At 41.2% G+C, this 15,785-nt stretch overlaps 1 protein-coding gene across 2 annotated transcripts in view; it reads left to right on the top strand.

Moving 5' to 3' along the window:
• The window catches only part of IQGAP2 (IQ motif containing GTPase activating protein 2), a 308,957-nt gene that overhangs the window by 270,066 nt on the left and 23,106 nt on the right, over window positions 1-15,785 (top strand). For both annotated transcript variants that reach the window (XM_002690436.6, XM_059890756.1), the window contains 6 exons: window positions 1,200-1,363; window positions 3,680-3,904; window positions 5,264-5,404; window positions 5,751-5,835; window positions 6,393-6,625; window positions 9,151-9,283. In XM_002690436.6, coding sequence (XP_002690482.3) covers window positions 1,200-1,363; window positions 3,680-3,904; window positions 5,264-5,404; window positions 5,751-5,835; window positions 6,393-6,625; window positions 9,151-9,283 — 981 coding nt within the window. The remainder of the gene's footprint in view (window positions 1-1,199; window positions 1,364-3,679; window positions 3,905-5,263; window positions 5,405-5,750; window positions 5,836-6,392; window positions 6,626-9,150; window positions 9,284-15,785) is intronic.

Genomic DNA, 15,785 nt, shown 5'->3' on the forward strand with positions numbered 1-15,785 from the left:
AATTTTAAAGCTGAACTTCTTGAGAATATTAAATACTGGTTTCCCATGTGTTTTTTTTATGTGAAATACAAAAGAAAAGGACAGTTTTCTTTTCTCACTGCAAGGAAGATGAAGAGTAAGACTTTTGCATTTCTCTGTCACTTTAATTTTTTTTTTTCTTCTAACCTCTGATTAGTGTAATTCCTTCAGAAAAACCACACCAGCACAAAGTCTGGGGCTATATCTCTTGAACTCCATCCTCACCTGAGCTCCTTGTCAATTTTTTTTTTTTAATTCTTGTCAATCTTTAAAACTTGTCAATCTTTTTTTTTCTTATCAGTTTCTTCTGGCATTTTCCCCATGACCTACCCTGAACTTTACCGTTCAGCCTCCTTGTCTTGCTCTTCCTTTCTCATGCTTTGTAAAACATCATGGCCGGGCTTCCCCGGTGGCTCAGTGGTAAAGAATTTGCCTGCTAATGCAGGAGACACATCCCTAGTCCATGAAGATCCTACAAGCCACGGAGCAACTAAGCCCATATGCCACAACTACTGAGCCGTCACTCTGGAGCCCGTGCTCTGCAAGGAGAGAAGCCACCACACTCAGAAGCCCCGTGCCCTGGATCTAACAGTCGCCCCCGCTGCTTACTGCAACTGGAGAAGGCCCACACACAGCCACAAATAGAATGATCCTTAAGATAAAGAAAAGTCATTTAGAAAACATAAAATATTTTTTAAACCATTATGGCCATCCCATTGTCTGTCTCATACCCTTTGCTTTTGCTTTCTAGTCTCAGAATATAGACTGTGTTGATTCATTCATCAGTCCTTCTAAGACAATCTCTATAGCTCAACCCTTGATCCATTCTTGCCAGTCTCTTCAGATAGCTCAGCCACCCCCCTCTCTTCTTTGTCTCTACGATAAATATTAATATGTGCCTTCAAATGGTGAACAGTATAAAATATTCATAATGTAATTATAGTCCATAAAATATGACATGATAGAGTATATAAAATTTAAATCCTACCATAACTTTCTATTATAACTTCCTATAGCATAGTAGTGTTGTTAGCTGCTACCTGTCTTAATATGAGCCAGATACTCTTCTGTGTGCCTCATACATAAGAATTCATTAAAGAATAAAGAACTGGGGGTCCTCTCTGCTTTAATAGTATATTAACATACAGTCTTGTGGGGGGCGTTTCGTCTTCTCTCTTTAGACCAATCCTTCATACCTGGCTAAGCTGATTTTCCAGATGCCACAGAACAAGTCAACTAAATTTATGGATACAGTTATTTTCACCCTGTACAATTATGCTTCCAATCAGCGAGAAGAATATCTACTCCTCAAGCTTTTTAAAACTGCTCTGGAGGAAGAAATAGCGTACGTATATATGTAAAAATACCAACACGTTTTGTTAGTGGTGGATTTCTCTGATTTACTAACATGAGAGCTCACTCATTGGAAAACACCCTGATGCTGGGAAAGATTGAAGGCAAAAGGAGAAGAGGGTGGCAGAGGATGAGATGGTTGGATGGTATCACCAACTCAATAGACATGAATTTGAGCAAACTCCCGGAGGTAGTGAAGGACAGGGAAGCCTGGAGTCTGCAGTCTGTGGGGTCACAAAAAGTCGGACACAATTTGGTGACTGAACAACAGTTAGAAGTTATTTATACGTATTAAAATGTATCAAATTTCTTAAGAAACTTCTACATCATAGATATATTCAAGTACAACTTTCTCCTTTTCTAGTGCTGAATTAACTTTTGATTTTGCAAGCGTACAAAGCTTATTAAAGTCAGTGAGAGGGAATTCCCTGGTGCTCCAGTGATTAGGACTTTGTGCTCCCACTGCTAAGGGCCTGGGTTCAATCCCTGGTCAAGGAACTAAAATCCCACAGGCCATGCTGTGTGGCCAAAAAAAATAGAAAAAGAGAAAAAAGTCCGTGAGGAAAAATGAACTTCATTAAAATCATGTGAGTAATAAAACCATAATCAGAGGAGGATAATGATCTCTGCTAAATAGTCTTTCCTTCTTATGGAGCTTAAGCTGCTTTTTACTCATTTATTTTCTGACTTAGTTTATGTTTAAAATGTGTAGTTAACTGTAAGGAATGGGGGGAAAAAACACCCCATAAGAAATACCTTTAGCCTTCCTTCCTTCTGGATACCTTAAGCAGTGCTAATCTCATGGGTCTCCAAAGCTCGTAGCCAGGCCCCTCTGCCCTCAGGGTGTCTATATGGCATCATGAGAAATAGCAATGCTATGCAGTAGAACAAGGTAAGGACTAAATGAATGACATGAACAGTGTCAGAGGGACGGAAAGAAAAGTTCCAATTAGGTCAATTGATAGAGATTTTATGAATGAGAAAGGAGTTGACCCAAAACCTTGAAGAATATAGTTTTTATAAAAAGAAATGGAAGAGAGAAGTAAGGCATCATGGTGAGAGAAACAGCATGGGCCGAGGGGCAAGAGAGAAAGTAGATGAGGGACATCCCTGGGGGTCCAATGGTTAAGACTCTGCGTTTTCACTGCCTAGGGCTCAGTTCGATTCCTGGTGAGGGAACTAAGATCCCGCAAGCCGCACAGCAAGGCCAAAAATAAAAAATAAAGGAAGTAGATTAGTTTCGCCAAGAGGTAACTTAATCAGTGACCACCAGGACGTGAGGGTTGGGCCAGATCATAGGAGATAGTTGAGCAGAGGCTCAAGTGCGGAAGCTCTTTTTACTTTTGTGCAAGGTTTTTGACATGACCACATGGAATTTTTAGATTGATCTCCCACCTGCATACGAACAGGATGAATTGGAGCTACACAGTTCAGGGAAATGGGGGAGTGAGAAGGAAAAAGGCACAGCTTAGATTTTCAGCACACTGAGTCTAAGTTTTAGGTATAGAACATGTGGACGAAACTATCCAGCAGAATATTAGAAATTCAAGACTAGCTCCCAGGAAAGAGATAGGGAGCATCACACCCGTACACCATCACCCAGTATTATTAATTATTATTATTAGTCTAGGTCTGCTTTTAGTTCACCCCTGCCTTCTAGATTGGAATTCAAGCTGAGAAATTACTTTTAGATTCTTAAATTTCTTGAATAAGAAACTCATCGTATACCTGAAACTTAACATTGTAAATCAACTCTACCCCAACAAAAATTTTAAAAACAAACACTCATCTTACAAATGATAGCTTTCTCTTATTTCTTTAATTGTGGGAGTGGTAGATTCTGGGAACCAGTTTATTTAATGGACACTCAGGCTTCCAATTACTCCTGACAAAGTAGAATTAGGATTTGCATTGTAGACCCTACTCTGCAGGTCCTGTTTACCCTGCAGACTTTGGCCGGATGGATCAGGCACGTGGTCTAGTGATGAAGGCAGATAGAGTGGTCATACTTAGAGTGAAAGCTTTGCCCTAACTTTCTGCAGATTTCAGACTTAGGTTGTAATACCCAAGACAGCACGTGGGGCTTGTCACCCAAAAGTCTCCTTAGACTCAGGAGTCCTCACCGAATAGAGACGGGAGATAGCTTCCTTTTAAATCACACTGCCTTTGATCGTCAACGGGCTAAAATACAGCCCCCTTCTTCCCCACCCCCATCCCCTGTCCAAAGCCCTTGTCTGTCAGAATATACACTGCTTAAAACTCAGTCCGTAGAAGCAAGCCATTTTTGTTTGGTTTGGGCTTTTTTTAGATCCAAGGTGGACCAGGTCCAGGACATAGTTACTGGGAACCCTACGGTCATCAAGATGGTCGTCAGCTTCAACAGAGGTGCCCGTGGGCAGAACATGCTGCGCCAGCTCCTGGCTCCAGTGGTAAAAGAGATCATTGATGACAAGTCCCTGATCATCAACACGAGCCCCGTCGAGGTGTACAAGGCCTGGGTGAACCAACTCGAAACGCAGACTGGAGAAGCCAGGTAGCAAAGCCAGGGCAATGCTGGTTTTCAGTGATGTTTTATTACTTCTATGTATATATTTATACATACTCTTAAACACGGTTAAAAAACAAAATTTGCTGTACAAAATTACTTTTCAATCCAAGATTTATTACCTCTCTTTAATATCTCCAGGCAGGCAACATTCCTGGACTCCTGCTCATCTTAGTGGTACATTTTATTTTCAGATTTCAGTACCAGTTGATGCCCAAAGCCACAATTTCTGTAGTTCTTTCTCTTGGTTTTTCCTTGTATATTCCTAAACCTGGACCTTGAAATGGTATACTATTTCTTTTCACTTGATAATACCTACTTTTCTACAGTTACCAAATAAGTAACTTGAACATGTAAGCATTAATTAGCCGGGTGGGGTTGGCTTATTTTAGGTAGTATGGTAGATCTAAGCAATCCCAGGCTTTTATTTCCTGCAAAAGGGCACCTTGTAAAATTTCATTAGGATGTGCACAGAGAATTATATAGGTGGTTGTCACAGCATTGTTTGTAATTGCCAAAGTTAGGGAGAGTCAAAATATTTAGCTTTGGGGAATCTGTTAAATAAATGTATAACACATAATGTAGTAACTAACCATTGGGAATGGTGGTATAGAAATATATTTGTTGGCCTGGGGAAAATGTTCACGATATAGGTTTTGGCTGTAGCTTGATACAGTAACTCATTTTCTGTGTAAAGAAAACACATGCATTTATAGACACACACACACAAAGAATCTATATGGGATGTGTATAAACATGAACTGCATTATACCCACGTACACACATGTGTGCAGAAGACCTAGAAAGTTAAAAGAGGGAAAGTAGCTGTCTCTGGGTCAATACTATTTCCTTGTTGGCTTATAGGCAACTTTTTCTGTAAAGAACATACTGTTCTTGGTTGGGATGGGATAACGGGAGGGGAGGACAGCTCATGAGGGAGGGGATATATATAATTATGACTGATTCATATTGCTGTGCAGCAGAAACCAAGGCAACATTGTCAAGCAATTTTCCACCACTTAAAAAGTTAGAAAGGAGCATACTGCTCATTATGATTAAAAAGAGAGAGAGAGAGTTAGCTGGGTCTACCTCTCCTGGGCCTGCCTGTTGTTTTGGAAAAGTGCAGATGGAGCTCCTGGAGTCACCCCCATGCACTAGCATCTGAGGGTTCCCTGCAGGCATGTGGGGTCTCCCCCACCCCTCTCCACGAGCGAGCATTTTGTCATTGGAGCCGGTGGGCAAACCCCAATTCACCATGCGAAGCTTGACTGGAGAGCCAACAGGGCAAGGATACAAATGCTTCTGCCTAGGCCCCCAATTAATGAGAAGCCCTTGTTGTGGTTTCAGCAACCTGCCCTACGATGTGACCACAGAGCAAGCGCTGACGTACCCGGAAGTGAGAACCAAACTGGAGGCCTCCATCGAGCACCTGAGAAGGGTCACCGACCAAGTCCTGAATTCCATCATCTCCTCCCTCGATCTGCTGCCGTAAGTCGTATACGTGGCAGCTTTATCTTTCATTGCTGGAAGTTCTTGAAATGCCATATAAAATAGACCCCAGTAGCAAATACGCGTTTCCCTCTTACCATCTTCACGACTTTGGAAGTTTGCCTACAGGCGCGTTTTCAGTTCATAACTTCCAGGAAGAGGGAACGATAGAAAACGGTCCTCGTTACCATCGTCTGTGGCAGTCCTGTGATTCCGTCACCATCTCATTTTGTGTTTAATTTTTACAAAAGCTGCTCGGCTTTAGTTGACGGGAACAATTGCAGTGCATTTCTTCCTCACTTAGCCTTTTTCCATTATTTTCTTTTGTCATCTGTTTTCCATGTAGTTATGGATTGAGGTATATAGCCAAAGTACTGAAGAATTCGATCCATGAGAAATTTCCTGACGCAACAGAAGATGAGCTATTAAAGGTAGATTTTCAAGGGTGATCTCACCATAGCTTCTCTTGGGGGTAGGAGCCAAAATTACTAACACACCATTTTGTAAAGGTTTTCCCCTTGTATGGCTGTTTATAATAAGCTGCAAGTCTTCTATTTCTAATGACTCTCAAGATTATTAACTATTATGAGGTTAATTGGGAGCTCTCAAAACATTATCAAGATTCTTTATATTAGAAAATTTGGGTGGCGATAGTATATTGTCACCAAAAATAAGTTTGTTAACTTCATTTGTAATGTGTGATTATAGTCACTACCTTTACTTAACTCCTTGTTAGGATTCAGATCAGAAAATGATTACTATCTTGGGAAATGTCGATTAATATTAACTTTAAAAAAAAAAAACCTCCAGGGACTCCCCTGGTGGTCCAGTGGTTAGGACTCCATGATCTCACTGCCAAGGGTCTGGGTTCAATCCCTGGTCAGGGAACTACAATATCCTGCAGCCATGAGACCAAAAAACAAAACAAAAACACTCCAAACTCAAGTTTTCTCTCTCAAAAATAGTCTCTTCTTCTGCCTCCCTCCAGATTGTTGGAAACCTCCTGTACTACCGGTACATGAACCCAGCCATCGTCGCCCCTGATGGCTTTGATATCATCGACATGACAGCCGGAGGTCAGATCAATTCGGACCAGAGGAGAAACTTGGGATCAGTGGCCAAGGTCCTGCAGCATGCAGCCTCCAACAAGCTCTTCGAAGGAGAAAACGAGCACCTCTCCTCTATGAACAGTTATTTATCAGAGACGTATCAGGAGTTCAGGTGAAAGGGGTCATTACCTTTGGAGAAGCTTGCCAGGTGGTGTATGAGAGTAATGTGTATTCTGTGCCCAGAGCTGAAGCTGGGGGTGAGGGCAGGAACCCCAGGGGGCTGCTTGCATTTCTTTTTTTTCTTTTTTAATTATAAATTGTGTTAAATTATCACCTTAGCATAAACCTCTCCCCCCCCCTTTTTTTTATAAAGCCTTTTTAATTTTAATTTTATTTAGTCATGTATGCTTTTGGCCACACTGCACAGCATACAGGATCTTAGTTCCCCAACCAGGGGTTGAACCCGTACCCCTGCACTGGAAGGGCAGAGTCTTACCCAGTGGACCACCAGCAAAGTCCCTGCTGGCATTTCTCGTGCTGGTTGCCACCGTGAGAAAGAGGAGGCAGGGATGATCAGGCCGAGTTCCCTCCATCTGGTGTTCCCGATCCTGCCCCTATACCCAGTGCCCCTGTTACATTGAGTCATCCCCATATGAATGATTTGTGCTTTTGACAAAAAGAAATATTTAATCATCTTGGTATGTTTAGGCTTGTGTGTGCTCACTCAGTCTTGTCCAATTCTTTGTGACCCTTTGGACTATAGCCCGCCAGGCTCCTCTGTCCATAGGATTTTTCCAGGCAAGAATACCAGAGTGAGTTGCCATTTCCTCCTCCAGGGAATCTTCCCAACCCAGGGATCGAACCCCTGGCTTCTGCATTGCAGGAGGATTTTTTTTTTAACTGCTGAGCCACTGGGGAAACCCCTAGGCTTGTAGTACTTAAAAAAAGAATCAAAATAGCTAACTTCTACTTTTTTGAACTTGGAAAAAGGATTATGTTTTGTCTATTCAGGAAAACTTGCCTTATCTGTACCAAACAATGGTAGGAAACAGCGCATTTGGTTTTGACAGGTGGGGAAAATCCAGCTGTTACACTTAGAGGATTGTGTGTGAATGTGTCCTGTGCTCGAACATCTCTTAAATACACATGTGAGACAATTCTATTGATCGTTTGCTCTCCAAGTTCTATCACTGATGATTCCATGGGACGTGGGAGGAGGCACGAGTCTCGGAGGCTTGTCTGCTCGCTCAGAAGCTCTCTAAGGAAGCACACTCCTCTTGGCCTTCGTTTTCTCTTTTCTGTCAGTCAGTCATACAAGTGGGACATCCATGGAGCCCCAACTTGGAAAATGATAATTTTCTATTCCTCAGTTTTCCTCTAGATTAGTGATTTATCTGCTGACAGAGGTAGTTCATGAGCATTCATCTCTGTTTGGAATTTTTGGCCTCTCATGAAGAAATTACCCCAAATCCTCTTATTATGAGAAACCTTGATTTTTCTCACACTGCTAATTTTAGATATGCTCCCTGACTAAAAAAGTAACATCCATTTCTTGCGAATTTAGCTGTTCTTTTGTACTTGCTTTTTTGTCAGATTATTCCTACTAAACACCAATGTTTCCAACTCTTCTTCATTTAAAAGAAAAAACCAAAAGTCTCCCTTCATCTCCTAAATTCATCTGGTTTTTTTTTTCTCTTCCACTTACATTCATCCTTTGCGTCCCTCAGCAACCATGAAAGACGATCGGCAAGGGAGCACAGGGAGGCCAGCTGTCCGTGGGAGCATGGCTGCCCGCCGGTTCCCCTCCCCCGGCCTTGGGGTGGGAAGGCAGGGCTCTTTCTGGTGGACAAGTCTTGGGTGCCCTTACGAGATACACCAAGGATACTTCAGGCATAGGAAACACTTAACACAGTTACAGACTAAAATACCTGTTCTACCTGTGCTAAGAATCCCTCCTAAGCCATTATCGCAGCACACCTGGCTTTTCTGCATCTCTTGGTTGAAATTTACGGTAGCTTAAAATGGCAGCCTTTTGAAGAGTCTGAGCACTGGAGGGCGGGGCCGTTGCATGTAACTGTGTGTCTGGTCTTAACAGCCTTTCCAGCCAGCAACTGTGGTCTAGATCAATTACGAGCAGAGTAGGCTTACCTTGCATTTTCGTCAGACTGGTAACAGAAACTCTGAAAGGCTGTTGAAGGCGCAGAAGGCAGAAGTTTGTGCCAATTAAAGTAGCAAATTTGATGTCACTAAAAAAAGTAGCATACATTTCTTGTAATTCCTTATCTTCTCTTAGAACCTCTTTTGACTTCCTTTTTCTCTTTTAATTAATTGCTTAACTGCTTTTGGGGTTATTTTCTCTGAAAAGACTTGATTCTTAGAGAACGTCAGTCTTGACACTTTTGTTTAGATTTCAGGGGGCATTTTTTAAATCATATTTTTTAAATATGCCCATAATTTAATTACACTGGCTCCATCACAAGGCCTGAGGCCTAACTGCTCTATCTGTCCCTGTTTGAGGAGCTGGGTGCGATACCCAGAAACATGGACTCGGCTTTGCCGTCTAGTCAACCCTGAAGGTGCTAGATTGGGTCCTCCAATAAGTGCGGGAAAACACAAAGCCCTCCCCATCACTGAAGATCTCACCATTTTGATAAAACTTACAAATTTGACTCTAAATTTTTTTTTTCCTTTTTTTAGGAAATATTTCAAAGAAGCATGTAATGTCCCTGAACCAGAAGAAAAGTTTAATATGGATAAATACACAGATGTGGTGACAGTCAGCAAGCCAGTCATTTATATTTCAATTGAAGAAATCATCAACACACATTCAGTAAGTGAGGCTGGAGGAGGGTCTTAGCAGTGGACCCGGGGTTCAGACATCAGTCTTGAGAATGTTTAGTTTCTTCAGAGAGTTACTGTGAGTTTGTGCTCCTGCTCATGTTCTTAATCCTAAAAAAAACACACTGTTTATTCCCGGCCCCTTATACACTGATGAACCTCCTTTTCCTGAAAAAGAAAAGTTCGCTTTTGACATGATATGTTTATTCTCTGATTCTTAAGTGTTAGGAAGACTCCTTCTCCCAAAAAGGAGCGTTTACTTCTTCCATGATCCATCTACAGTCAGAGGGTGAAGGGTTTAAGCCCCGAGCAGGGGCAGTCCTGGTATTTTCTCCACCCACCAAGGCCATACTGCCTGAACCCCATGGTCAGTCTCTCCCCATTTCGGGAATTCTCTTTGCTATTCCAGCAGTTTTCTGGGAAAATAAGAATGTTCCCTCTCTTCTAAGGTTTGGACATAAAGAGAGAGGGAATAAACAGGCTGCTCTAGGTTGGGGAAAAGAAGATTCCCATCCCCCGCCTCCAACAACAGCCATCTACAAAGAATCTCTTGTGTTGTTCTAGAAAACCCCATTTCTTAGAAGCAAGCAATTTCAGTCAGTGCTGTGTCATAGTACCTCCCTGTTGTTCACACGCAGACATCACCGTCAACCATTAGCCTGTATTAGGTGCGTTTTAGGGGCAGGGCAGTTTTCTCAGCATTGTGAGATTCTTTGTTTAAGACCAAGCAGAACTTATTCTGAAGCAGCTAGGTTCTCAAAACATAATCTTTCCAAGAACAGTTCTGGACGTGGCTACGCTAAGCTAATACTAGAAATCCTTGCAAGACCTACAAAATCAGAACCTGTGTTCTAACCAGACCCCAGGTGATTCAGACCCAGACTAAAGGTCAGGAAGCCCCAGAAGGTGGTTAAGCATACACCCAGCTTCCGATTATACACACAACTGGGGAAAACAAAGACACGCCTCTCAAAGGTCTCGCCCCTGCCCCCGCCAAACCAAATATACTAACGAGCGGCAAAAACTGGCTGCCCCAAATTTCACTCTTTATTATAAAACTCTTCTAAGTAACCAAAGTTTAAATATGGGTTGGAAAAAAAGATTGGATCTACTTTTGATCTCCCCCTTTCAGGGCTGGGACAGGGAACCTTCCTTGAATTCTGCAGCAAGCTCTCCATCAGCATTTTGAGTGACCCTAAACAAAAACAGTTCTGAAAGACCAGCTGAGGGACTGAGTGGGTTGATTAAATAAAGAGGCTATACTTGTTTACCCTATATATAAACACCCCAAGTCAGCCAGCAGACATGTCCGGTAATACCCCATTTGCGAAAATAATTTCCTAACAAATAGATCAACTCATTCATATTTGGACCTCGACCCATTTGTCTATTTCTGTGGTAAATTATTCATCTCAAAAAAAAAAAAAAAAAAGTCCACATGTTAACTACACGTGTGCTAAGGACAATAGCCATGTGGAAGGAAAGGGAGATTCTTTCCCAGAGATAGCACAGAGAGAACGTTACTGTAATTCATTTAGACTGTTACTCTTTCAAGAGAAATAATCTGTTCCTTTTGTTAACAAGAATTAAAAACAGAACCCAATCCCAGGAAACATGGCTTGTAACCAATTTGGAATTCCCGTCTGTGTGTGGTTGGAAGCAGATGTAATAATGTGGGAAAAATGTAACTGCAGGGGAAGACTGCCCCTGTCTATTGTGTCTCCAAGGGAAGAGGAGTCCACATGTGGACTCGGGCATGGCAGCCACACAACTGGCCAGACCTTTGGCCATGTGCTTGCCCCTCGTGCCCTAAGGAACATATAGAACCTCAAAATTAGCTCTTGAAGGAGACATTTCTAGATTTTTTTATGTTCTGTAATTATCAGAACAGAGAGTAGAAGGTGGCTGCTAAATCGTCCCTTCCAGAGACGCAGCCAAATCAGCTGTCCCCTCTCTTGAGAGAACAAGAATATAAATTGATTTGATCCACCTTGCTTAGTTTATTCTTGTCTTTGACTTACTTCCCCCCCAAACATCCACTGTACCACCCTTCCAGATTTCGCCATGTCTTTCTATCATCTCTATTATTCATATAGCATCTTTCTTTAAATCCAACCATAGTAGAAAAACTAGCATGCCTTGCAGTGGACAGAAACTTTAAAAGTAAATAAATGTAATGAAAACACAATAGTTGAACATGGTTGCTTCCTGGAAGCTATGCACCTGAGGCTTCCTCTCCCTTTCTTAAAAACCCAACTTGTAAGTATCAGGGAATGTTAGGGGAAATGCGACAATGAACAGATAACTCTCTCCTTTGCTTATCTTCACGATTGAAACAGAGTGAACGGACTTCCCTGGTGGCCCAGTGGTTAAGAATACAAGCTTCCACTGCAGGGAGCACAGGTTTGATCCCTGGTTGGGGAACTAAGATCCCACATAACCAAAAGCAAAGTATATATATAATTCTTTAAAAGAGAGAGAGTAGAAAGGGGAACTTCCCACGTGGTCCAGTGGCTGAGACTCTGCCTGCCAGTGCAGGGGACACGGGTTCGATCTCTGGTCCAGGAGGATTCTACGTGCTTCAGGGCAGCTAGGCCCGTACAGCACCCCTACTGAAGCCCGTGCGCCCTGGAGCCTGGACTCCGCAACAGAGAAGCCGCTGCAATGGGAAGTTCGCACCACAGCTAGAGAAAGCCTGTGTACAGCAAAGAAGACCGAGCACAGCCATCAATAAATAAATCTCTCAAAATACATACATATAAAACTCTTAGAAGAAAACATAGGAGTAAATCTTTGCAGCCTTGGATAAGCAGTGATTTCTTAGATATGACACCAAATGTATAAGCCACAAAAAGAAAAAAGACACACAGACAAAAAAGACATAAATTGGACCTCCTCAAAGTCAGAAACTTTTATGCTGTAAACATTGCCGTCAGGAAATTGAGACGACAACCAAGAAGATGAGAGAAAATTGCAGATAGTATATCTGTCAAAGAACTTGTATCCAGAATGTACAAAGAAAACCTACAGCTCAATGAGATAAATAATCCGATTTAAAAATGGACAACTGAAAATAAAAATGGACAGCTGTGTCACAAATGACTCAATGAACATGGTCAAAAGGCAACCTACAGAATGGGAGAAAAACTTGCAAATCACATGTCTGACTTAAAGTTAATATCCAGAATATGTAAACCATTCCCACAATCGAACAGCAACAGAAAGCAACCCAATTCTAAAGTGAACTAGAGACTTGAATCAATGTTTTTCCGAAGACAGAAGACTGACAAGCACATGAAGATGTTCAGCATCACTCATGTCCAGGGAAACACAAATCAAGACTGCAGTGATTTTGCCTCATTGTATAACAGAGACAGCCAATGAGTCTGTCATTTGATTTGGGGGAAAAAACCAACAACACCCAAGATACCACCTTACACCCCTTATGGTGGCTACTATTAATATAAAAATAAAAACTGGAAAATATGTTAGCAAAGATAGAGAAAAATTAGAACCCTGTTATACTATCAGTGGGAATGTTAAACGGTACAGCTTCTATAGAAAACAACGTGATCGTTTCTCAAAAAAGTTAAGAACATATCAGTTCTGGGTATATACTCAAAAAGCAAAGTCAAAGACACTTTACCCTCCCGTTCACTGCAGCATGGTACAGTAGCCGAAAGGTGGAACCAACCAAGTGTCCATTTATAAGCATGTGGTGTAGAAAAACTGTGATGCAGACATACAGTGGAATATTATCCAGCCTTGAGTAGGAAGGAAATTCTGGATAAACCTTGAGGATGTTACACCAAGTGAAGTAAACCAGATGGAAAACGGCAAATACTGTATCATTCCTCTTATACAAGATACCTAGAGTAGTCATTCAGAGACAGAAAACTGGAATGGTGGTCTGGGAAGTTGTTGAATGGATATAGTTTCAGTTTTGCAACATTAAAGAGTTGTATAGATTGGAGGCACAGTAATGTACTTAACACTACTGAACTGTACACTTAAAAATGGTTAAGATGGTAGATTTTTTGGTCTGTATTTTACTATAATTAAAAAAAGATAAAAATAATTTTTTAAACAGGCAAATCATCTGAATAGAGATTTCTTCAAGGAAGATATACAGTCGTCATAAACACATGAAAAGATGCTCAACATCATGCTTGCATACTTAGTCGCTCAGTCGTGTCCACTCTTTGTGACCCCATGGACTGCAGCCCGCCAGGCTCCTCTATCCATGGGATTTTCCGGGCAAGAATACTGGACAGGGTTGCCTTTTTTTACTCCAGGGGATCTTCCTGACCCAGGGATCGAACTCTTGTCTCCTGCATCTCCTGCACTGGCAAGCGGATCCTTTACCACTTGAGCCACCTGGGAGCCCAGGCATGTGTTAATCATATCTCAGTAAAGCTGTGGAAAAAGAGAGATTAAAAATGGCAAAGACTAATTTTATCATATGATTCAGATTTTTGTTTTGTAAGATAATTACTCAAAACAACTGAAATATTTCCTATCACCAGGGGTACCAGTCTCATATTTTGGAAACATTGTTTTAATTTAATTCTGAATGAAAACAAAAGCAGGTGTGTTGTCCTGGATGCTGCTGTTCCTCCAGAGTTATTATTTCCTCTAAGACCTGGCGAACACCCAGCAGTGTTACCATTGACCCCTTTTTTTTTTTTTTTTGAATTCTGAAAGGAAGAACCAGCTGGTACATCTGAGTCTCAGGTGTATGGGCATCTCTGCCATCCCCACCCATGAAAGACCATTAATGCCAGACAGATTAAAATAGCTAATAGTGCAGAAACTAGTCACAAAAGCCCACATATTATATGATTATATATATATATCTATATATATATAATGTATACATATAAAAGGTCCAGAAGAGAAGAATCTATGGAAACAAGGTTGTTTTCAGATGACTGTTGAGAGATACAGAGTTTCTTTGGACGCGGGGTAAATGCTATAAATGCTCTAAAGTTGGTGTGATAATGGTTGCACAACTCTATGAAATATACAATAAATGTTGAATTATACAGTTTAAATGGGTGGATTGTATGATATGTGAATTATATCTTAATAAGTTTATTACTAAACATCTCAAAAAAATAAAATAGCTAATAGTGCTGATTAAAAAAAATATAACTATAGTGTTTGATTACTGTGTAATTTTTCTCTGAAGAGATAAGGAAATGCCCTTGCAGTTTGCTACCATGTTAGTCAAGAGACTTCTGCATTATTTTACATTCTTTCCCCCCAGATTTGACTTTTTTTTCTCTTTTTTATTGGAGTGTAGTTGATTTACAATGTTATGTTAGTTTCAGGTATACAGCAAAGGTGATTCAGAATATATATGTATATATATTATGTATGTATGTGTGTGTGTGTAAATAGGAAAAGGAGTACGCCAAGGCTGTATATTGTCACCCTGCTTATTTAACTTATATGCAGACTACATCATGAGAAACGCTGGGCTGGAAGAAGCACAAGCTGGAATCAAGATTGTCGGGAGAAATATCAATAACCTCAGATATGCAGATGACACCACCCTTATGGCACAAAGTGAAGAGGAACTAAAAAGCCTCTTGATCAAAGTGAAAGAGGAGAGTGAAAAAGTTGATTTAAAGCTCAACATTCAGAAAACTAAGATCATGGCATCTGGTCCCATCATTTCATGGCAAATTAGGTGGGGAAACAGTGGCTGACTTTATTTTTGGGGGCTCCAAAATCACTGCAGATGGTGGTTGCAGCCATGAAATTAAAAGATGTTTACTCCTTAGAAGGAAAGTTATGACCAACCTAAATAGCATATTCAAAAGCAGAGACATTACTTTGCCAACAAAGGTCCATCTAGTCAAGGCTATGGTTGTTCCAGTGGTCATGTATGGATGTGAGAGTTGGACTGTGAAGAAAGCTGAGTGCCGAAGAACTGATGCTTTTGAACTGTGGTGTTGGAGAAGACTCTTGAGAGTCCCTTGGACTGCAAGAAGATCCAACCAGTCCATCCTAAAGGAGATCAGTCCTGAGTGTTCATTGGAAGGAATGATGCTGAAGTTGAAACTCCAAGTACTTTGGCCACCTCATGCAAAGAGTTGACTCATTGGAAAAGACTCTGTTGCTGGGAGGGAATGGGGGCAGGAGGAGAAGGGGACGACAGAGGATGAGATGGTTGGATGGCATCACCAACTCAATGGACATGAGTTTGAGTGAACTCCAGGAGTTGGTGATGGACAGGGAGGCCTGGCATGCTGCGATTCATGGGGTTGCAAAGAGTTGGACACAACTGAGCGACTGAACTAACTAATATGTACGCACACATATATACACTCTTTCAGATTCTTTTCCCTTATAGGTTATTACAAAATATTGAGTATAGTTCTTTATGCTATACAGTAGGTCCTTGTTGGTTATCTATTTTATATATAGTAGCGTGTGTATGTTAATCCCAGACTCCTAAAATTTATCCCTCAACTTTGACCTTTTGT

This window comes from Bos taurus, chromosome 10, assembly GCF_002263795.3.
Source record: "Bos taurus isolate L1 Dominette 01449 registration number 42190680 breed Hereford chromosome 10, ARS-UCD2.0, whole genome shotgun sequence".
NCBI classification, from domain to species: Eukaryota; Metazoa; Chordata; class Mammalia; order Artiodactyla; family Bovidae; genus Bos; species Bos taurus.